At 39.7% G+C, this 22997-nt stretch overlaps 1 protein-coding gene across 1 annotated transcript in view; it reads right to left on the bottom strand.

Moving 5' to 3' along the window:
* ALAD (aminolevulinate dehydratase) overlaps positions 1-22997 on the bottom strand; it is a 64272-nt gene that overhangs the window by 20727 nt on the left and 20548 nt on the right. Inside the window, exons 2-6 of the mRNA XM_053695929.1 lie at positions 12907-13031; positions 12768-12818; positions 7014-7110; positions 5493-5628; positions 706-789 (exon numbers count right to left, since the gene is read on the bottom strand). Coding sequence (XP_053551904.1) covers positions 706-789; positions 5493-5628; positions 7014-7110; positions 12768-12818; positions 12907-13019 — 481 coding nt within the window. The 5' untranslated portion in view covers positions 13020-13031. The remainder of the gene's footprint in view (positions 1-705; positions 790-5492; positions 5629-7013; positions 7111-12767; positions 12819-12906; positions 13032-22997) is intronic.

The following is a 22997-nucleotide window of genomic DNA, read 5'->3' as shown; positions in this document are numbered from 1 at the left end:
CTTTATGAATATTCAGTGCCTTCGCTATCTTTCTGTATCCTGTTTCTTGTTTGTGAAGGACGATGATCTCTTCTCTTAACTTTGTGGACCATTCTCTTGACTTAGCCATATTTCTAACATGCAGTCAAACGTGACCCTCAACAAACCCCCAGCCAGTTCAGATATTTCCTGTGTTCTAACTCAAGCAAACCTGGTGTAACTCATGAAGCCCTTGATTCGTTGCATCAGGTGTGGTTGAGACAACTCCTGTTTTACAGATTTGTGCTGTTGTGAGGGATTCTATTCAGGGGGTTGAATACTTTTAAGACTGCAGAATTCATTAAAAGTTGCATTTTCAGTTGAATTTAGGGAAACCACTTGAAGCATTCGTTGTGTTGAGCTATTTCAATTGCTTTTGTTTGAGTTGTTCATTGCAAACAGCTGAATGTCTGTAATATTTTATAATAAACCTTGTTTGCAATGGGGGTTGAATAATTTGTATTACAACTGTGTGTGTGTATCTATATATATATAAAAACAGCTATTGCATTTTGCCTTAGACAGCCTAAAGAGTCTCAGCATCATGGGAAATGTATTTCTAAAGGTTGCTGAACCCTGCCTTAGATGAAAACAAGCAGCAAGTGGCAATCTACTCAGAACAAAGGTTCTATGATGTCATGAGGCAGGGTGCCCACATACAGCTTAGTGTTTGACCCCCAAGCTCACCTGCACGGGCATAAGCGAGTGCCACCTCTGCTAATCTCTGGCAGCTGGTCTCATTCTGAATGGTACCATCCTCCCTTAGTATACCTAGGGTGAAAAATATCCCAGTTAATTTCACTGTGCTGCAGAACATGAGAGGACACAGCTGGCACAAGCTTCTAATTTCATATACTATTGAAAAGGGCTACAATTAGAGATAGGACATTATCAAGAAGAGAGTGTGAGATTAGAGAGGAAAGAGAAGAGAGGAAAGAGTGGACAGGAGAGAGGAAAGAGTGGACAGGGGAGAGAAAGGAAAGAGGGGAGAGAAAGGAAAGAGGAGAGAGAAAGGAAAGAGGAGAGAGAAAGGAAAGAGGAGAGAGAAAGGAAAGAGGAGAGAGAAAGGAAAGAGGAGAGAGAAAGGAAAGAGGAGAGAGAAAGGAAAGAGGAGAGAGAAAGGAAAGAGGAGAGAGAAAGGAAAGAGGAGAGAGAAAGGAAAGAGGAGAGAGAAAGGAAAGAGGAGAGAGAAAGGAAAGAGGAGAGAGAAAGGAAAGAGGAGAGAGAAAGGAAAGAGGAGAGAGAAAGGAAAGAGGAGAGAGAAAGGAAAGAGGAGAGAGACAGGAAAGAGGAGAGAGACAGGAAAGAGGAGAGAGACAGGAAAGAGGAGAGAGAAAGGAAAGAGGAGAGAGAAAGGAAAGAGGAGAGAGAAAGGAAAGAGGAGAGAGAAAGGAAAGAGGAGAGAGAAAGGAAAGAGGAGAGAGAAAGGAAAGAGGAGAGAGAAAGGAAAGGGGAGAGAGAAAGGAAAGAGGAGAGAGAAAGGAAAGAGGAGAGAGAAAGGAAAGAGGAGAGAGAAAGGAAAGAGGAGAGAGAAAGGAAAGAGGAGAGAGAAAGGAAAGAGGAGAGAGAAAGGAAAGAGGAGAGAGAAAGGAAAGAGGAGAGAGAAAGGAAAGAGGAGAGAGGAAGGAAAGAGGAGAGAGGAGAGAGAGAGGAAAGAGGAGAGAGAGAGGAAAGAGGAGAGAGAAAGTTAAGAGGAGAGAGAGAGAGAGAGAGAAAGGAAAGAGGAGAGAGAAAGGAAAGAGGAGAGAGAGAGAGAGAAAGGAAAGAGGAAAGGAGAGAGAGAGAGACATTAAAGAGGAGAGAGAAAGGAGAGAGAGAGAGAGAGAGAGAGAGAGAGAGAGAGAGAGAGAGAGAGAGAAAAAGGAAAGAGGAGAGAGAGAGAAAAAGGAAAGAGGAGAGAGAGAGAGAGAGGAAAGGAGAGAGAGAGAGAGAGAGAGAGAAAGGAAAGAGGAGAGAGAGAGAGAGAGAGAGAGAGAAAGGAAAGAGGAGAGAGAGAGAGAGAGAAAGGAAAGAGGAGCGAGAGAGAGAGAGAGAGAGAGAGAGAGAGAAAGGAAAGAGGAGAGAGAGAGAGAGAAAGGAAAGAGGAGAGAGAGAGAGAGAGAAAGGAAAGAGGAGAGAGAGAGAAAGGAAAGAGGAGAGAGAGAGAGAAAGGAAAGAGGAGAGAGAGAGAGAGAGAAAGGAAAGAGGAGAGAGAAGAGAGGAAAGAGGAGAGAGAGAAAAGTCAGTGGAGAGAGGAGAGGAAAGCAGAGAAAGGAAAGAGGAGAGAGAGGAAAGAGAGTGGGGAGAGGAGAGGAAAAAAAGGAGAGAAAGGAGAGTGAGAGAGAAAGAAGACCAGAGACAAACAAAATACAGAGAAGAGGCAGAGTGGAGAGTCAAAATACAAAGAGAAAAATACAGGAATTCATTTTATTTTAACTTTTCCCTTTGAAAACCAAGTTCACTAGTTTTGAAACAACTAATGCTGGTAACGAATACAGTGGTATCGCTTCTTCAAACAAGATACCCAAAGCAAAGATGAACTCAAAATGTTTTTGAACAGTCTCTATAGAACAGCTTTATTTTTATACAACACCACAATGCCTATTTGTCCAATGCTGAGGATGTCTTACCCTTATCAGTAATGTACTTACAAGAGGTATTGCTATTTCCCACTAAGCAAAAACCTTATGATATCCAATTTTAAATTTCACATTCAAAATGTCTTTATTAATTTCAAGAAAAACAAGATTTAAAAAAAAATGAAACACACAAAGTAGAAATTCACAATTTCTCAGCTGGATATTTTAAAGGGGCAGTATACTGTATAATTGTTTTTACCTTAATTTGTTTCCAATGACTTGTTATACAAGTAGCAGAGTATAAAAAAATATGTGAGACATTGCTTCTTTAGGTTTCACTTTGCATACAAAATAGCTGGTTTTCTTCTTTGACACCACAACCCATCAAAATGGGTTGAGCTTGCAGATCTCCTTATGTTATCACTTTCTCTACACACAAATTATCTATGTTTGTAAAGCAAATCCCAATATTTAGAGAGAACAACTGGAAATTAACACTTTATTATTTATCTCGCCTACCATTTCACATAACTCCCACTAGAAGTGTAATTTCTTCTGTTGGCTATGTTTACACAGTTTTTTTAATAGCTTATAATTAAGTATAGAAACTTCTATTATAGGTAGGGATACCACATACAAATTCTGCTATTTCAATTGCGGATATAAAGGTAAAGGAGCTATTTATAAACAATTTAATACACTCCAACTGGTAGAATGTATCATTGGGAACAAATTAAATGGGAAAACTATTTGGGGTAAACTGTCCCTTTAATTGTTGGTTATTGAAGTTGTTCTCCAACAAACACCTCAAGGGATCGTCAAATAAAAATAAAAATCTCTTTCATGATTCAGATAGAGCATGCAATTTTAAGCAACTTTCTAATTTACTCCTATTATAAATTTTTCTTCGTTCTCTTATTATTATTTTTTAAAAGGCAGGAATGTAAAACTTTAGGAGCCGGCCCATTTTTTGGTTTAGCACCTGGGTAGCGCTTGCTGATAAGTGGCTACATTTAGACACCAATCAGCAAGCGCTACCCAGGTACTGAACCAAAAATGGGCCGGCTTCAAAGCTTTACATTCCTGCCTTTTCAAATAAAGATACCAAGAGAATGAGAAAATTCTCCCTTTCAGCTCCCTCGTGGTTTGATGGGGCATTTCTCTGTGTATGTTATAAGTCAAACCTCAATCAGTTTGATACAAGTTGTGCGTGTGCATAAAAGTGTTTTAAATGCTGACTGGAAGTAAAGACATTTACACATGTTCACTTCTTTTAAAGCACTTTAAGGGTTAAACAACCACCTTTCTTTAGCAAACATAAAAAGTACACACACAAAGTCATATGCTGTACAAAAAAAGACAACATATAATCCTACAAGTTATTACTGTAAAGCTTTAGAAATATAAATACAGGTTACCCAAGACAACTCTCCCAGTGTCCTGCAGTATTCACTCCAGCCTATTATGAGGATATGCATAAATAATGGGGGATTTCATTATAATTTGAATGTGCTGTTAACCCTTACAGGGACATAATTAAAATTCCCTTCATTTAGCAAACATGCTTTAGTTGAAAGTTACTTAGTAACTGTGGCATATGTACATATGCTGTGTCAGTCCCCTGCACCCTCATTCAAACATCACGTGGAGACCAAGTAATGGCATGTACCACACCAAATTTGCATCGTACAAGCCGCCTCTGACTATAACAGAAGTGGTGTTTAAATGCTGGTATACGGGGCGCACATAGACAACTGTTTCAGCAGCATATGCACATATGCTAAGATCTAACCCTGCTTACAAGTGCTGCCTTATATATCCCTCTAACTGTGGCCTCTTGCTGCCTAGGAAGGTGTTCTCACAAGCTTTAACACCTTTTGCTTCTGTGTACAAAAATTAACCATTTCTACTGGGATAAGTTTATACACTTCGTGCCAAGCAGTTATTTATATTTATCTTTTTAAGTTGAATGGCAGGTGCCAGGGTAACACCCTCCAGATCCTTATGTTTCAAAGTTGTTTGTGATACATCTTCAATAAAGGGTAAAAAAAGACTAAGAACTAGGGGTGCATTTATTAAAGGGATAGTAAATTCCAAATTAAAAACGTTCATGATTCAGATAGGGCATGTAATTTTAAACAACTTTTCTAATTTACTTTTATCATCAAATTTGCTTTGTTCTCTTGTTATTCTTAGTTGAACGCTAAACCTAGGTAGGCTCGTATGCTTATCTCTAAACCCTTAAAGGCCGTCTCTCATCTGAATGCTTATGAAAGGTTTTTACAGCTAGAGGGCGTTAGTTCGTGCGTTTCATATAGATTACATTGTGCTCACACACGTGAAGTTATTTAAGAGTCAGCACAAATTGCCTGAAATCAAAGTCTGTCAAAATATCTGAGATAAGGAGGCAGTCAGCAGAAGCTTAGATACAAGGTAATCACAGAGGTAAAAAGTGTATTTCTATAACGATGTTGGTTATGCAAAAGGGATTATCTATCTTTTTTAAAATAAAATTTTTGGTGTTTACTATCCCTTTAAGCAGCAGATGCTGCTTCGGAGCCCCATCGTTTCAGGTCCGTCGTAAGACTGCTGCTCTTTAACTTCTCTGCTACCTTTTAGGTGGCGGGCTGAAATCTTCCCAATCCAATCGGTATGATTGACGGCCCCTGCTAGCGGCCGATTGGCCACCAGTGAGCACGGGACGGCATTGCACAAGCATTTCACTAGAAATGCTTGTGCAATGTTAAATGCAGACAGCGTATCATGTCCGCTCGACCTTTGTAAAATCTACCCCTAAAACGTATCCACAGCAAGAGCAAATTAGTGAGACAGCAAGTGATAGAGAGGAGAGAGAGAGCAAGCAATGAATCCCAGCAATTAGCGCCACCTAGCTGTAGACGGATGCTGCTCACTCACCGCAGTGACCGTGGGATGTGTAAGGACACAGGCAAACATCACATGCTATTAGCAGCTGCGGGAAGGCGGCACGAATCTTCTTAATGGCCAGGACTGCTGGCGTATCATCCGCATCAGCAGCAGAACCTCGTTCATCCTTGAAAAAACAAAAACTGTGCGTTATTTGCATTAAAGCAAAATTAAAGTCAATTTTTTTTTATATATGCACAGCATATATCATCAGTTTAGCACTGCACAACAACTATAATTAGCAAAAATACTTCTAGTATGAGCTATAACTAATCATTAGCATATGCACATATGCTGTGTGCCCCCTGTGTAACAGCATTCAAAACGTCACTTCTGTTAAAGTCAGAGGTGGCTTGTATGATGCAAATTTGGTTTGGTATGGTACATGATGTGTGAATGAGGGCGTAAGGGGCACACACAGCATATGTACATATGCCACTGTAACTTAGTAACTTTCACTGAAAGCATTTTTGATAAGTACATTGTAAAAATGTTTCTATACAAAAGTTAAATGTACATTTCAACTTTGGCCATTATGTCCCGGTGAATGTTAATTGCACATTCAAATTCAGATCAAATGTTTATTTATGCATATCCTCTTGAGTGAATACTGCAGGACAAAGAACTTTGACTATGCAACATTATACACAGTGATTACTTGATTAGTAGAAGCTAATTAAATTCTAGAATAATTGGCCAAACAGAGGAGATAATATAGATGAACTCAAGACACTTTTTAGCTCTGCGGAATCTGTTGGCGCTCTACAAATACCTGATAATAATAATAATAATAATTAAGGGGTATGTCCCTGGACTGCTAACCAATGTAACTTACAAAATTACAGTATGCAGACCGTTGAAAATGCAGTGCTTAAAGTGATGGTAAACTTTCTACTTTTTATAATCAGATCCTGAATATTAGTGTTATTTAAGATAGTCTTTAATTGATCACTGCTAATGAAGATGCGCTGTAACTAACTTTTTAATCTAGCCATACCATTCTAATACCGCACGCTCCGGCCGCCCACTTCAAAAGTCATATTTTCTGTGAGCTAACGGTATGAATTGTTCTCCAATCAGAGCTCTAGCCACAAAGTGCCATATGGAAAAGACATAAAACCCTAACCTTTTATTTCATGATTCAGATAGAGCACATAACTTTAAGCACATTTACAATTTACTTCTATTATCTAATTTGCTACATTCTCTTGGTATCCTTTGTTGAAAACCATACCTAGGTATGCTCCACTTGCAACTAGCTGATGATTGGTGGCTGCACTTATATGCCTAATTTAATTGATATGTTCAGCTAGTTCTCAGTAGTGCATTGCTGTTCCTTCAACAAAGGATATCAAAAGAATGAAGCATATTTCATAATAAAAAGTAAATTAGAAAGTTATTTAAAATGCTATGCTCTGTCTGAATCCTTAAGTAATGTGGGGGGGGGGGGGGTTAATGTCCCTTTAATATGTTGACCACAGATACAGACAACATGAGCTACGGGCCACACACCTTTGTCACTTTGGTGGGGACGCCAAAGATGAGTACGCTTTTCAGGCCATCATCCACTAGAGGGCGCAGCATATCCTCTAACTTGTTAACCCCGTACCTGCAGAGACCAATTAGGAAAAACTTGTTAATTCATTGAAGAGCTGCCAGAAATCAAGATAGTGCAGAGGTTTGTTTAGTTTTTGTGCTGCCCTGGAAACGGTGGAACACTGGAAAATCTTAACCTCCACATCAACAATTGTAGCTAAGATCCGTTTCATATGTTTCTTTCAACCAGCGGCCAGGGACCTCCATTAAACAAACCCAAAAATCATTGTTTTATAATAAAAAAACAACACCACATTTGGAGAGCATAGGAGTGGGAAGTTTCATACCACAGAACTTGCTGACCTAGGACTAGGCAAAAATATACCCAGGCATAGTGAGACAGCAGGGCCGGAATAAGAATGGCCCTGGAAATTTGTATAGACCGGCCGTGTCTGCCAATAGCTGGACAGCCCACCGGGATTTTACCCGGTATCCCGGCAGGCCAATCCGGCCCTGGAGACAGGGTGCATAGGTAGCAGGGAAATTGGGCACAGAGGTAGATAAAGTGGGCGTTTTGACACAAAATGTGGCAGGATAGCTTCAGTATTTGGTAGAACACATTTCAAATTGAAAAACATTTAATTTAAATTATAAAAAAAAGCAGAGTGTACCATTTTTGAGTATGGTATGTGTGATCTGAAAATTAGAAAACTTATTTTCTAGATGACAAAATGGGCATTCTCTCTAAATTCTTTAAAATGGTTATTATTTTGTTGACCCAATTAGAACCTTTATGAAATTATGATCATTGCTGGAAATAGTGAAGAGAAGGTAAAGCCTCTAGCGCACTGGTTTTCAAACCTGTTCTCAGGCCTCCCCAACAGGCCAGGTTTTCTGGATTATCTTTGATGAGAGCAGGTAAAATAACCATGGTTACTAATCAGCTGATTGTTTCACCTGTGCTCTAGTCCAGATATCCTTAAAATGTGGCCTGTTCGGGAGACTGAGGACAGATTTGAAAACCAGTGCTTTAGAGAATAAGAATGCAAGAGTAAGGTTTCCTTAAAAAATACAAATATGTTTGTGGTGCAACAAAAATAAATAAAATTCACTAGACTTTAAATATTTCCATTAAAAAACTAGTTATCTAAAAGGCTTTTAAAATAAAACAAAGTTTTAAACAAATTTCCATTTTTTCTATCAGATTTGCTTCAGTCTTTAGGTATCCTTTGTTGTAAAGCATACCTAGGTAGGCATATAGTAGCTCAGAAATGTTTCCTTAGCACTCAATGGCAGCAGGTTTGCAAGAATGTATTACATTGCTTCAAACATTGCTGTTATAGAATACTGAAGACTTGTGCATGCGCCAGAGACTGTAGGTTTACTCTTTGCCAAAGAACAAAGCAAAACTGATAATACAAGTAAATAGGAAACTGGTTAAATTTGCACAATTTATCTAAATCATGAAAGATTCTTTTAAAATGACCATTACATTTGGTATTTCAACAGCACATAAAATGTTTATTTATTGAAAATAAAAGATTATTGCAATATCCATTCATTATTTATTTTGCTTCCTGTGGCTGCAAAATACACCTGGACATTGTACTTGTTCCACTTTCTCCCAGGCAGCAATGGGTTAATACTTTTATTAATCTGTGAGGTTTTGCTTACCCCTAATTCCCTCACATTTTTTAAGGTGGATTATCAGCTTTGCATCAACAATCATGATAGGAAAAGTATTGTTGGCAAGAACAGTGAGAATAAAAGGTAGTTTAGTTGTTACTATTATTGTTTATATATAAATATATATTTTTATTTAGCTATTCGATAAAGATTAAAAATAAATATATCTCTGTTGATTTAAATACCCGTTACATACATTTTTTTTTATTTTTTTTTAATATTTAACTGAAATGAACCATTGCAAAACCACCTTAACCCTTTGGCTGCTAAGCCATTTCCCACCTGGGTGCTAAGCTGGATTTGAGTTTTATTTTTACTTTTTTTTTAAATATATTTATTTTTAACTTTTTTTTTTTTTCAGATCCCCAAGACTTATACTGTTGGAAAGGTTAGGCGATTACCTTTCCAACGGTGGGTCTTGGGGGTCTGTAGCTGCTTAGATGCCTTAGATACAGGCTTCTAAGCAGCATTCCTCCATTTCCTTATATTGACCATTGTTCATTTTAAATAAAGTTGCACGGTGACGTCATCACGTCATTGCACGTGACATCACCATGTGAATCGTGAAGCCCCGGCGATGCCTCTCACTATTCAGGCCAGATCGCCGGAGTGGGAGTAGGTGGGAGACCCCAGATTGTCCTCAAGGTGGGTGAGTGCTAGCGACGGCTCTGAGTCGTTGTCAGTACCTGACGGGGACAATTTGCGACGGCTCAGAGCCGTCATTAGCACTCAAAGGGTTAAAGGAATAGAAGATGGCCGGCTATCCCAGTCTGTTTCCTTAAAGGGATAGTCTAGTCAAAATTAAATTTTCATGAATCAGATAGATCATGCAATTTTAAGCAACATTCTAATTTACTCCTTTTATCAATTTTTCTTCGTTCTCTTGGTATCTTTATTTGAAAAAGCAAGAATGTAAGCATAGGAGCCGGGCCATTATTTGTTCAGCACCTGGGTAGCACTTTCTGATTGGTGTCTAAATGTAGCCACCAATCAGCAAGTGATACCCAGGTTCTGAACCAAAAATGGGTCGGCTCCTATGCTTACATTCAAATAAAGATAGCAAGAGAACAAAGAAAAATTGATAATAGGAGTAAATTAGAAAGTTGCTTAAAATTACCTGTTCTATCTAAATCATGAAAGTTTAATTTTGACTAGACTATCCCTTTAACTGCATATGTTCATGATATATCTGCGTATTAGTTTGTGATTAGTTACCAAGGGTTCCTTTGCTCTAGGGGACAGGGAGATCAGTGAAAAGAAAGAATATAAAATAATATGCTTATTTGACAATCTATAAGCTGCATTATTCATTGCAAAATTCTTCTCAGATATAAAGGTTCATTATTATTCAGCTTACAATTGGTGTTTAATGTCCCTTTAAAGGGTATGATAAATAATTTATTACCAGGTAACCAATGAACTGCCAGAGTCACTTGCTGCAATAGAGTGTCAGTAGGAACTGGAGAACCCTTATCTGCAGGGACTGGGTGGGTGGGCTTTCTCTGGGCTTTTTGAGAGGAGCAGATAAGCTTCTATTGCATTATTAGTAGCGTATTCTTAGGTTTGCAGATCATGTTGTCACTTATTACTGTGATATAAGTTCCACTGTCGAGTATCACTTTCTAGTAATCACCGTCTTACATGGTAGATAACAAAAAGGTCCTGTCTGTTCAATAAGAGAGGCAGGTTGCAATGCTTCAAACAAAACGTCACAGTTATAAGTGATGAAATCAGTGTCACAACACTGAAAATGATAGAACTGATGTCGGAGTAATTGGTGCAATGTCCTGTTAAGCACTTCACCGCCAGCTACGCTTGCAACAGATTGCTTTGCAATATATTGCAGCCTCATCCAGCAACCATGGACTTAAAGGGACATGAAACCCAAACTTTTTCTTTCATGATTCAGATAGAGAATACAATTTTAAACAACTTTCCAATTTACTTCTATTATTTGATTTGCATCCTTCTCTTGTTATCATTTGCTGAAAGGTTTATCTAGGCAAGTTCATGAGCAGCAGAGAAACTAGGTTCTAGCTGTTGATTGGTGGCTGCATATATATATTAAATGTGATTGGCTCACCCATGTGTTTAGTTAGAAACTAGTAGTGCATTGCTGCTCTTTCAACAAATGATACCAAGAGAATGAAATAGATTAGATAATAGAAGTAAATTAGAAAGTTGTTTAAAATTGTATTATCTATCTGAATCATGACAGAAAATTTTTGGGTTTCATGTACCTTTAATGGTACTTTAAGCCTAATATTAAAGGGACATAATACTCATAGGCCAAATCACTTGAAACTGATGCAACATAACAGTAAAAAGCTGTCAGGAAAATATCACCTGAGCATCTCTATGTAAAAAAGGAAGATATTTTACCTCACAATTTCCTCAGCTCTGTGTAAAAAGTTATACTCAGCTGCTCCCAGCTGCAGGTAAAAAAAATTAAAAAACAATTAGAAATGAACAGCAGCCAATCAGCATCAACAGTGCTGAGGTCATGGACTCTTTTACTGTGATCTCATGAGATTTCACTTAACTCTCATGAGATTTCATTGTAAACTTCCTTACAATGAATAGGGAAATGACATGAGTGTGCACATAAGCCCGCTCCTTCCACTGTCCCGGGACAGACATACTGATTTGCTGTTTAGAAGTCCTTTACAATGGGATGTGGCTACTGAGGAACTTTTGAGGTAAAATATCTTTCTTTTTTACATAGAGATGTTCAGGTGATATTTTCTAGTCAGCTTTTTTACAGATATGCTGCATCACTTTCAAGTGTTTCAACATTTGGGTATCATGGCCCTTTAAGGGGCAATCCAGACAAAATTGAACAACACAGTTGCATTTCAGTTTCGAACAGAAGCATTTTTGCAATATACATGTATAGCTGCTTCAAAAGTGTACTTAAAGGGACAGTAAAGCCATAATTAGACATTCATGATTCAGACAGAACATACAATTTTAAACAAACTTTCTAATTTACTTCTATTATTTAATTTGCTTCCTTCTCTTGTTATCCTTTGCTGAAAGGTTTATCTAGGAAAGCTCAGGAGCAGCATAGAACCTAGGTTCTAACTGCTGATTGGTGGCTGCATATATATATTGATTGTCATTGGCTCACCCATGTGCTCAGTTAGAAACCAGTAGTGCATGGCTACATGGTTTTACGTCCCTTTAAGTGTGCTCCATGCATCAGCATTTTAAACAAAGCACATGTTAACAGAGCCTAAGGTGCTTGAAGCATATGATAATGACTCAGTGTGCATCATTTCAATTACTGGTGCACTGAGAATATCTAGGTATGCTTAAAGGGACACTGAAACCAAATTTTTTCTTTCGTGATTCAGATAGAGCATGACATTTTAAGCAAATTTCTAATTTACTCCTATTAGCAAATTTTCTTTATTCTCTTGATATCTTTATTTGAAATGCAAGAATGTAAGCTTAGATGCCGGCCCATTTTTGGTGAAAAACCTGGGTTGTTCTTGCTGATTGGTGGATAAATTCATCCACCAATAAAAAAGTGCTGTCCAGAGTCTGAACCCAAAAAAAAAAAAGCTTAGATGCCATCTTTTTCAAATAAAGATAGCAAGAGAACGAAGACAAATTGGTAATAGGAGTAAATTAGAAAGTTGCTTAAAATTGCTTGCTCTATCTGAATCGCGAAATAAAATATGGGTTCAGTGTCCCTTTAACATGCACGTGGAGAAAAAAAATGCTAACACTAAAACAGTGATAACTATCACTAGAAGCATTTTTGCCAATATATTTATATTGTAAATACGTCTCTATCCTTAGAGGTAATTCATCTATGTACTTTTCAATTTTGACAGGAATGAACCTTTACAACATTTTAATTTGGGACTCCCAAATACTGCAATATTTGAACATTGAAATTTGCAATATTGTAACACTTAAAAATAAGAGATTTTGTTTGAAACATCTCGAAAGGATAGCATCTCTCAGCTCCTGGTAGCTTAGTGGGCAATAACTCAGAACCTCTATATTTTACATTCTCAGTGAGGATTTCCTTACCTGGCTTGGCCTGGTAGACTGTGTATTGGTTCAATGGCATCAGGACTATCTCTGTAATACAACAAAAATACTCATTTGAACAAATTAAGAAGCTTTACAGTGATTGGCAGAACGCAAGCTAATGCAACCAATCACTTACGTGATAAAAATAGGGTACATAAGATTGGAGGCATCTAAGTTTGTAGCGGTTGTCTGCCATGACCTGAGTACGGGATGGAAATAACCGCTGTGTAGGATCGAGTTCAATTGCATCTTGTCTCACTGCTGCAAGAAGGAAGATACGGTCAGTATGGGGGATACGCAATAATCCTAATTATAGCTAGAAAAATGTATTTCCTATTATAGTGCTCACTGCACTTATATACAAACACAGAAAATCAGATAAATAAAATCCAATTAGACTTTTTTGAAACCCAGTATCTAAGAAACAAAAAATGGATGTTGAAGCAAATCAGTGTCATTTCACACATCTATGAAAGCATTAAAAACAGAGACAGTGCGAGTGTATACGAGTGGACATAACGTAATCATGAGCATACACAAACAATCAATAAATATCAGCATTCACTTGGGGAGAAGGGTGCGGAATTCCATAGAAAGATCACAACAGGCACACCTATGCCAATTTCTGATTCAATCTCTGTGTAAAGATTCAAAACATTCAATCACACTTGTTTGTATTCGCAGTCTCAAACACTCTGCATACAACTGCCCAGTCCGACGCGTTTCGTTAAGGTAAAGGATTTAATGAATAGTGGATTAAAAATAGTTACAGTTGTTTGTAAAAAGGCATAGTATAGACATAGTTGAATCCTTACATAGGGACTATTTGGGTTTTTAAACATTATAATGTAATGTAGTTGTCTGTTTTTCCTACCCTGAACTGCAGACCCCCGCAGTACAGATGACACTTCTTAGATAATCTCAGACCAGAACACAGAGTAATAGAGAATCAGGTCCAGAGTGAGAGTGACTGTTTTCATAATAATATAGAAATCTGGGGGGGGGCGTCCTAGAAGTGTTCGGGTAAGGACGCATATCTTATGAGCTCTTGGAGAAATATTTGATGATCCGCTGACTATCAAATATTTTTAACAGCATCTATACAAGATTCTCAAAATATATCATTACTCTACTTGAGACTCTGTTACAGCTTTGTTCCGCTGTTTTCATGACACTGGAGACACGGATTGAACACATATGGCCTAAAGCTGCGGCTCAGCGATAGTTAAAACCCCCCGGGAGACCGGGTTACGCCATAATTGGATTGTTCCATTCTAACAAAAGAGACCACAATATTCATCTTTAAAATCCCAGATTGAGGGGGGCGTGTCTCTGGGCAGCACCTTGAATGGTTGCAATATCGGCTGCTCTAGGTAGATCACGGATAACCTGCCTATTATCGGTGAACTGAAAGATCATCTAAATTATAGTATTGAATATTTGAAACCAGCTATTCAAACTGAACCTAATGATATGCTCATCGTGGAAATTCTACCACTGTAAGCCGATCCGGAGCGTTGAGGCCTAAGGCAGACTCTTCACTGAGAGGCACTCAACACCCCCTGGTATCTTGTAAGCCGGGTATACAGTGCACAGACACTGCAAAACTCTACTACTACGCTTCTAAACTTTCAACTGGAAATATTATTTCAAGACATCAGTATGGAGAATGACACAGCTTTACTATTGGAGAAGATCTGTGATATTTTGGCCGAGTATTTTATACAGCTCAAGAAGCAAATGGCGGCAGCATGGCGATATGAGGGTGAAGGAGAAGTCACTGCAGCGGAACCTAAACAAGTAACTAGGGATCAGACAATAGAGTACTGGCCCACTAACCACCCTGAGAAATTACCACTACTTAATATTAAGAGTACCCCTGAAGATTATCGACCATCACTTGCTGACACAGCTCTGGTCGTGACCCCCTTAAGCAGCCCCACACTACTCTGGCTTACTAAAGGGACTACTTGACACCTCAACCAAACCCTAAGAGACTGTCATCTAGGAAGGGTAACTCTATAGCCACAGACCGCTCAAATATGTCATCATGGTGGATGGAGGGCAGGTCCCCTGTAATATCGCTCAATATTCCTGATGCATCAACCCTGGAATTTACCACCACTAACCGACCACTGCTTAAAGGGACACTAAACCCAAATTTTTTATTTCATGATTCAAATAGAGCAGGCAATTTTAAGCAACTTTCTAATTTACTCCTATTATTAATTCTTCTTTGTTCTTTATTTAAAAAGCAGTAATTTGATGTATAGGAGCCGGCCCATTTTTGGTTGAGAACCTGGGTTATGCTTGCCTATTGGTGGGTAAATGTAAGCCTCCAATAAGCAAGCGCTATCCATGGTGCTGAACCTAAAATGGGCTGGCTGCTAAGATTTACATTCCTGCTTTTAAAATAAAGATAGCAAAGAAAACAAAGAGAAATTGATAATAGGAGTAAATTAGAAAGTTGTTTAAAATTTCATGCTCTATCTGAATCATGAAAGAACAAATTTGGGTTCAGTGTCCGATAAAACCCCCATACAGATGGGGCTATGGACCAATAGCATCCCACGGGGTCCCTGGCAAGTAAGAGATGTATCCGAATCACCATATTTTTACATTAAATTGTCACTGGGACTCGGTAACACAGCAAGCTAACCCGAATCCTGCATTACACAAATAGACTTGGCTTTCCCTACCATGTCCTTGTTAAAACTCTTGGCATTTACACGGTCTATATACTCATGACAAGGCAGCTGTTTTTAGAAGGAGATTTAAGATGGGGTAAACTAGAGGACAGCTTATACCTCTTGTTGACTCAATAAAGTGTGTTATTTTTTTTTTTTATTAGTGATTCTGCTTAAAGAAAGTTAATTCACAGATCTGACTAAAATAAGAGTTTAAAAACATAATTTATGTAAGAACTTACCTGATAAATTCATTTCTTTCATATTAGCAAGAGTCCATGAGCTAGTGACGTATGGGATATACATTCCTACCAGGAGGGGCAAAGTTTCCCAAACCTCAAAATGCCTATAAATACACCCCTCACCACACCCACAATTCAGTTTAACGAATAGCCAAGAAGTGGGGTGATAAAAAAGTGCGAAAGCATATAAAATAAGGAATTGGAATAATTGTGCTTTATACAAAAATCATAACCACCACAAAAAAGGGTGGGCCTCATGGACTCTTGCTAATATGAAAGAAATGAATTTATCAGGTAAGTTCTTACATAAATTATGTTTTCTTTCATGTAATTAGCAAGAGTCCATGAGCTAGTGACGTATGGGATAATGATTACCCAAGATGTGGATCTTTCCACGCAAGAGTCACTAGAGAGGGAGGGATAAAATAAAGACAGCCAATTCCTGCTGAAAATAATCCACACCCAGAATAAAATTTTAATGAAAAAAACATAAGCAGAAGATTCAAACTGAAACCACTGCCTGAAGTACGTTTCTACCAAAAACTGCTTCAGAAGAAGAAAACACATCAAAATGGTAGAATTTAGTAAAAGTATGCAAAGAGGACCAAGTTGCTGCTTTGCAAATCTGATCAACCGAAGCTTCATTCCTAAACGCCCAGGAAGAAGAAACTGACCTAGTAGAATGAGCTGTAATCCTTTGAGGCGTAGTGTTACCCGACTCAACATAGGCATGATGAAATAAAGATTTCAACCAAGATGCCAAAGAAATGGCAGAAGTTTTCTGGCCTTTCTAGAACCGGAAAAGATAACAAATAAACTAGAAGTCTTTCGGAAATACTTAGTAGCTTCAGCATAATATTACAAAGCTCTAACAGCATCCAAAGAATGCAATGATTTCTCCTTAGAATTCATAGGATTAGGACATAATGAAGGAACCACAATTTCTCTACTAATGTTGTTAGAATTCACAACCTTAGGTAAAAAATTCAAAAGAAGTTCGCAGCACCGCCTTATCCTGATGCAAAATCAGAGAAGGAGACTCACAAAAAAAGAGTAGATAATTCAGAGACTCTTCTGGCAGAAGAGATGGCCAAAAGAAACAAAACTTTCCAAGAAAGTAATATAACGACCAAAGAATGCATGGGTTCAAAAGGAGGAGCTTGAAGAGCCCCCAGAACCAAATTCAAACTCCAAGGAGGAGAAATTGACTTAATGACAGGTTTTATACGAACCAAAGGTTGTACAAAACAATGAATATCAGGAAGATTAGCAATCCTTCTGTGAAAAAGAACAGAAAGAGCAGAGATTTGTCTTTCAAGAAACTTGCGGACAAACCTTTATCTAAACCATCCTGAAGAAACTGTAAAATTCTCGGTATTCAAAAAGAATGCCAAGAAAAAAGATGAGAAAGACACTAAGAAATATAAGTCTTCAAGACTCTATAATATATCTCTCTAGATACAGATTTACGAGCCTGTCACATAGTATCAATCACAGAGTCAGAGAAACCTCTTTGACTAAGAATCAAGCGTTCAAACTCCATACCTTAAAATTAAGGTTTTGAGATCCTGATGGAAAAAAAAACCTTGAGACAGAAAGACTGGTCTTAACGGAAGAGTCCACAGCTGGCAAGAGGCCATCCGGACAAGATCCGCATACCAAAACCTGTGAGGCCATGCTGGAGCTACCAGCAGGACAAACGAGCATTCCTTTAGAATATTGGAGAATACCCTTGGAAGAAGAACTAGAGGCGGAAAGATATAGGCAGGATGACACTTGTAAGGAAGAGATAATGCATCCACTGCCTCCGCCCGAGGATCCCGGGATCCGGACAGATACCAGGGAAGTTTCTTGTTCAGATGAGAAACCATCAGATCTATTTCTGGGAGTTCCCACATTTGAACAATCTGAGTAAATACCTCTGGGTGAAGAGACCATTCGCCCAGGTGCAACGTTTGGCGACTGAGATAATCCGCTTTCCAATTGTCCATACCTGGGATATGAACCGCAGAGATTAGACAGGAGCTGGATTCCACCCAAACCAAATTCGAGATACTTCTTTCATGTATGCCACAGTTGTGAAATTGTCTATCTGAAAACAAATGAACAACTCTCTCTTCAGAAGAGGCCAAAGCTGAAGAGCTCTGAAAATTGCACGGAGTTCCAAAATATTGATCGGAAATCTCACCTCCTGAGATTCCCAAACCCCTTGTGCTGTCAGATACCCCCACACAGCTCCCCAACCTGTAAGACTTGCATCTGTTGAGATTATAGTCCAGGTCGGAAGAACAAAGAAGCCCCCTGAACTAAACGATGGTGATCTGTCCACCATGTCAGAGAGTGTCGTATAATCGGTTTAAAAATATTAATTGAGATATCTTTGAGTAATCCCTGCACCATTGGTTCAGCATACAGAGCTGAAGAGGTCGCATGTGAAAACGAGCAAAGGAGATCGCATCTGATGCGGCAGTCCTAAGACCTAAAATTTCCATGCATAAGGCTACCAAAGGGAATGATTGTGACTGAAGGTTTTGACAAGCTGATATCAATGTTAAACTTCTCTTGTCTGACAAGGACAGAGTCATAGACACTGAATCTATCTAGAAACCTAAAAAGGTTACCCTTGTCTGAGGAATCAATGAACTGATTAGTAAATTGATCCTCCAACCATGAACTTGAAGAAACAACACAAGTCGATTCGTATGAGATTCTTCGAAAATGAGAAGACTGAGGAAGTACCAAGATATTGTCCAAATAAGGAAATACCAAAACCCTGTTCTCTGATTACAGAAAGAAGGGCACCGAGAACCTTTGAAAAAAATTCTGGAACTGAGGCTAGGCCAAACGGTAGAGCCACAAAACTGGTAATGCTTGTCTAAAAAGAGAATCTCAGACACTAAAAGTGATCTGGATGAATCGGAATATGCAGATACACATCCTGTAAATCTATTGTAGACATATAATGCCCTTGCTAAACAAAAGGCAGGATAGTCCTACAGTAACCATCTTGAATGTTGGTATCCTTACATAACGATTCAATATTGATAGATCCGGAACTGGTCTGAAGGAATTGACCTTCTTTGGTACAATGAAGAGATAAAATAAAACCCCAGCCCCTGTTCCAGAACTGGAACTGGCATAATTACTCCAGCCAACTCTAGATCTGAAACACATTTCAGAAATGCTGAGCCTTTGCTGTGTTAACTGGGACACGGGAAAGAAAAAAAAAAATCTCTTAGCAGGAGGCCTTAACTTGAAGCCAATTCTGTACCTTTCTGAAACAATGTTCTGAAACCAGAGATTGAGAACGGAATTGATCCAAATTTCTTTGAAGAAAACATAATCTGCCCCATACCAGCTGAGCTGGAATAAGGGCCGCACCTTCATGGGTACTTAGGAGCTGGCTATAGGTTTCTATAAGGCTTGGATATATTCCAAACTGGAAATAGTTTCCAAACTGATACCGCTCCTGAGGATGAAAGATCAGGCTTTTGTTCCTTGTTGTGAGGAAAGGAACGAAAAACATAATTTATGCTTACCTGATAAATTTATTTCTCTTGTAGTGTATCCAGTCCACGGATCATCCATTACTTATGGGATATTAACTCCTCCCCAACAGGAAGTGCAAGAGGATTCACCCAGCAGAGCTGCTATATAGCTCCTCCCCTAACTGCCATTACCAGTCATTCGACCGAAAACATGCAGAGAAAGGAATACCATAGGGTGCAGTGGTGACTGTAGTTTAATGGAAAAATTACCTGCCTTAAAGTGACAGGGCGGGCCGTGGACTGGATACACTACAAGAGAAATAAATTTATCAGGTAAGCATAAATTATGTTTTCTCTTGTTAAGTGTATCCAGTCCACGGATCATCCATTACTTATGGGATACCAATACCAAAGCTAAAGTACACGGATGACGGGAGGGACAGGCAGGCTCTTTATACGGAAGGAACCACTGCCTGAAGAACCTTTCTCCCAAAAACAGCCTCCGAAGAAGCAAACGTGTCAAATTTGTAAAATTTGGAAAAAGTATGAAGAGAAGACCAAGTTGCAGCCTTGCAAATCTGTTCAACAAAAGCCTCATTCTTAAAGGCCCAAGTGGAAGCCACAGCTCTAGTAGAATGTGCTGTAATTCTTTCAGGAGGCTGCTGTCCAGCAGTCTCATAGGCTAACCGTATTATGCTACGAAGCCAAAAGGAGAGAGAGGTAGCCGAAGCTTTTTGACCTCTCCTCTGACCAGAATAAACGACAAACAGGGAAGACGTTTGTCGAAAATCCTTAGTTGCCTGTAGATAAAATTTCAGGGCACGGACTACATCTAGATTGTGTAGCAGACGTTCCTTTTTCGAAGAAGGATTAGGACACAAAGATGGAACCACAATCTCTTGATTGATATTCCTGTTAGTGACCACCTTAGGTAGGAACCCAGGTTTAGTACGCAGAACTACCTTGTCTGAATGAAAAATCAGATAAGGAGAATCACAATGTAAGGCAGATAACTCAGAGACTCTTCGAGCCGAGGAAATCGCCATTAAAAACAGAACTTTCCAAGATAACAACTTGATATCAATGGAATGAAGGGGTTCAAACGGAACCCCCTGTAAAACATTAAGAACTAAGTTCAAACTCCATGGTGGAGCAACAGTTTTAAACACAGGCTTGATCCTAGCTAAAGCCTGACAAAAAGCTTGAACGTCCGGAACTTCTGACAGACGTTTGTGTAAAAGAATGGACAGAGCTGAAATCTGTCCCTTTAAGGAACTAGCGGATAAACCCTTTTCTAAACCTTCTTGTAGAAAAGACAATATCCTCGGAATCCTAACCTTACTCCATGAGTAACTCTTGGATTCGCACCAATATAAGTATTTGCGCCATATCTTATGGTAAATCTTTCTGGTAACAGGCTTCCTAGCCTGTATTAAGGTATCAATAACTGACTCAGAAAAACCACGTTTTGATAAAATCAAGCATTCAATTTCCAAGCAGTCAGCTTCAGAGAAATTAGATTTTGATGTTTGAAGGGACCCTGGATCAGAAGGTCCTGTTTCAGAGGTAGCGACCAAGGTGGACAGGATGACATGTCCACTAGATCTGCATACCAAGTCCTGCGTGGCCATGCAGGCGCTATTAGAATCACTGATGCTCTCTCCTGTTTGATTCTGGCAATCAATCGAGGAAGCATCGGGAAGGGTGGAAACACATAAGCCATCCCGAAGGTCCAAGGTGCTGTCAAAGCATCTATCAGAACCGCTCCCGGATCCCTGGATCTGGACCCGTAACGAGGAAGCTTGGCGTTCTGTCGAGACGCCATGAGATCTATCTCTGGTTTGCCCCAACGTCGAAGTATTTGGGCAAAGACCTCCGGATGAAGTTCCCACTCCCCCGGATGAAAAGTCTGACGACTTAAGAAATCCGCCTCCCAGTTCTCCACTCCCGGGATGTGGATTGCTGACAGGTGGCAAGAGTGAGACTCTGCCCAGCGAATTATCTTTGATACTTCCATCATTGCTAGGGAGCTTCTTGTCCCTCCCTGATGGTTGATGTAAGCTACAGTCGTGATGTTGTCCGACTGAAACCTGATGAACCCCCGAGTTGTTAACTGGGGCCAAGCCAGAAGGGCATTGAGAACTGCTCTCAATTCCAGAATGTTTATTGGTAGGAGACTCTCCTCCTGATTCCATTGTCCCTGAGCCTTCAGAGAATTCCAGACAGCGCCCCAACCTAGTAGGCTGGCGTCTGTTGTTACAATTGTCCAGTCCGGCCTGCTGAATGGCATCCCCCTGGACAGATGTGGCCGAGAAAGCCACCATAGAAGAGAATTTCTGGTCTCTTGATCCAGATTCAGAGTAGGGGACAAGTCTGAGTAATCCCCATTCCACTGACTTAGCATGCACAATTGCAGCGGTCTGAGATGTAGGCGTGCAAAGGGTACTATGTCCATTGCTGCTACCATTAAGCCGATCACCTCCATGCATTGAGCTACTGACGGGTGTTGAATGGGATGAAGGACACGGCATGCATTTTGAAGCTTTGTTAACCTGTCTTCTGTCAGGTAAATCTTCATTTCTACAGAATCTATAAGAGTCCCCAAGAAGGGAACTCTTGTGAGTGGAAAGAGAGAACTCTTTTTTTCGTTCACCTTCCATCCATGCGACCTTAGAAATGCCAGTACTAACTCTGTATGAGACTTGGCAGTTTGAAAGCTTGAAGCTTGTATCAGAATGTCGTCTAGGTACGGAGCTACCGCAATTCCTCGCGGTCTTAGTACCGCCAGAAGAGCACCCAGAACCTTTGTGAAGATTCTCGGAGCCGTAGCCAATCCGAATGGAAGAGCTACAAACTGGTAATGCCTGTCTAGAAAGGCAAACCTTAGATACCGGTAATGATCTTTGTGAATCGGTATGTGAAGGTAAGCATCCTTTAAATCCACTGTGGTCATGTACTGACCCTTTTGGATCATGGGTAAAATTGTCCGAATAGTCTCCATTTTGAACGATGGAACTCTTAGGAATTTGTTTAGGATCTTTAAATCCAGGATTGGCCTGAAAGTTCCCTCTTTTTTGGGAACCACAAACAGATTTGAGTAAAACCCTTGTCCCTGTTCCGACCGTGGAACTGGATGGATTACTCCCATTAATAAAATCTCTTGTACGCAGCGTAGAAACGCCTCTTTCTTTATTTGGTTTGTTGACAACCTTGACAGATGAAATCTCTCTCTTGGGGGAGAGCATTTGAAGTCCAGAAGGTATCCCTGAGATATTATCTCTAGCGCCCAGGGATCCTGGACATCTCTTGCCCAAGCCTGGGCGAAGAGAGAAAGTCTGCCCCCCACTAGATCCGTTCCCGGATCGGGGGCCCTCAATTCATGCTGTTTTAGGGGCACCAGCAGGTTTCCTGGCCTGCTTGCCCTTGTTCCAGGACTGGTTAGGTCTCCAGCCTTGTCTGTAGCGAGCAACAGATCCTTCTTGTTTTGGAGCAGAGGAAGTTGATGCTGCTCCTGCTTTAAAATTCCGAAAGGAACGAAAATTAGATTGTCTAGCCTTAGGTTTGGCTCTGTCTTGAGGCAGGGCATGGCCTTTACCTCCTGTAATGTCAGCGATAATTTCTTTCAATCCGGGCCCGAATAAGGTCTGCCCTTTGAAAGGTATATTAAGAAATTTAGACTTAGAAGTAACGTCAGCTGACCAGGATTTTAGCCACAGTGCTCTGCGCGCCTGAATGGCGAATCCGGAATTCTTAGCCGTAAGCTTAGTTAAATGTACTACGGCATCTGAAATAAATGAGTTAGCTAACTTA

Source organism: Bombina bombina, chromosome 12 (assembly GCF_027579735.1).
Source record: "Bombina bombina isolate aBomBom1 chromosome 12, aBomBom1.pri, whole genome shotgun sequence".
In the NCBI taxonomy this organism is placed as follows: Eukaryota; Metazoa; Chordata; class Amphibia; order Anura; family Bombinatoridae; genus Bombina; species Bombina bombina.
Note: the sequence above shows the minus strand (reverse complement) of the source record. Positions and strands in the feature narration are given on the sequence as shown.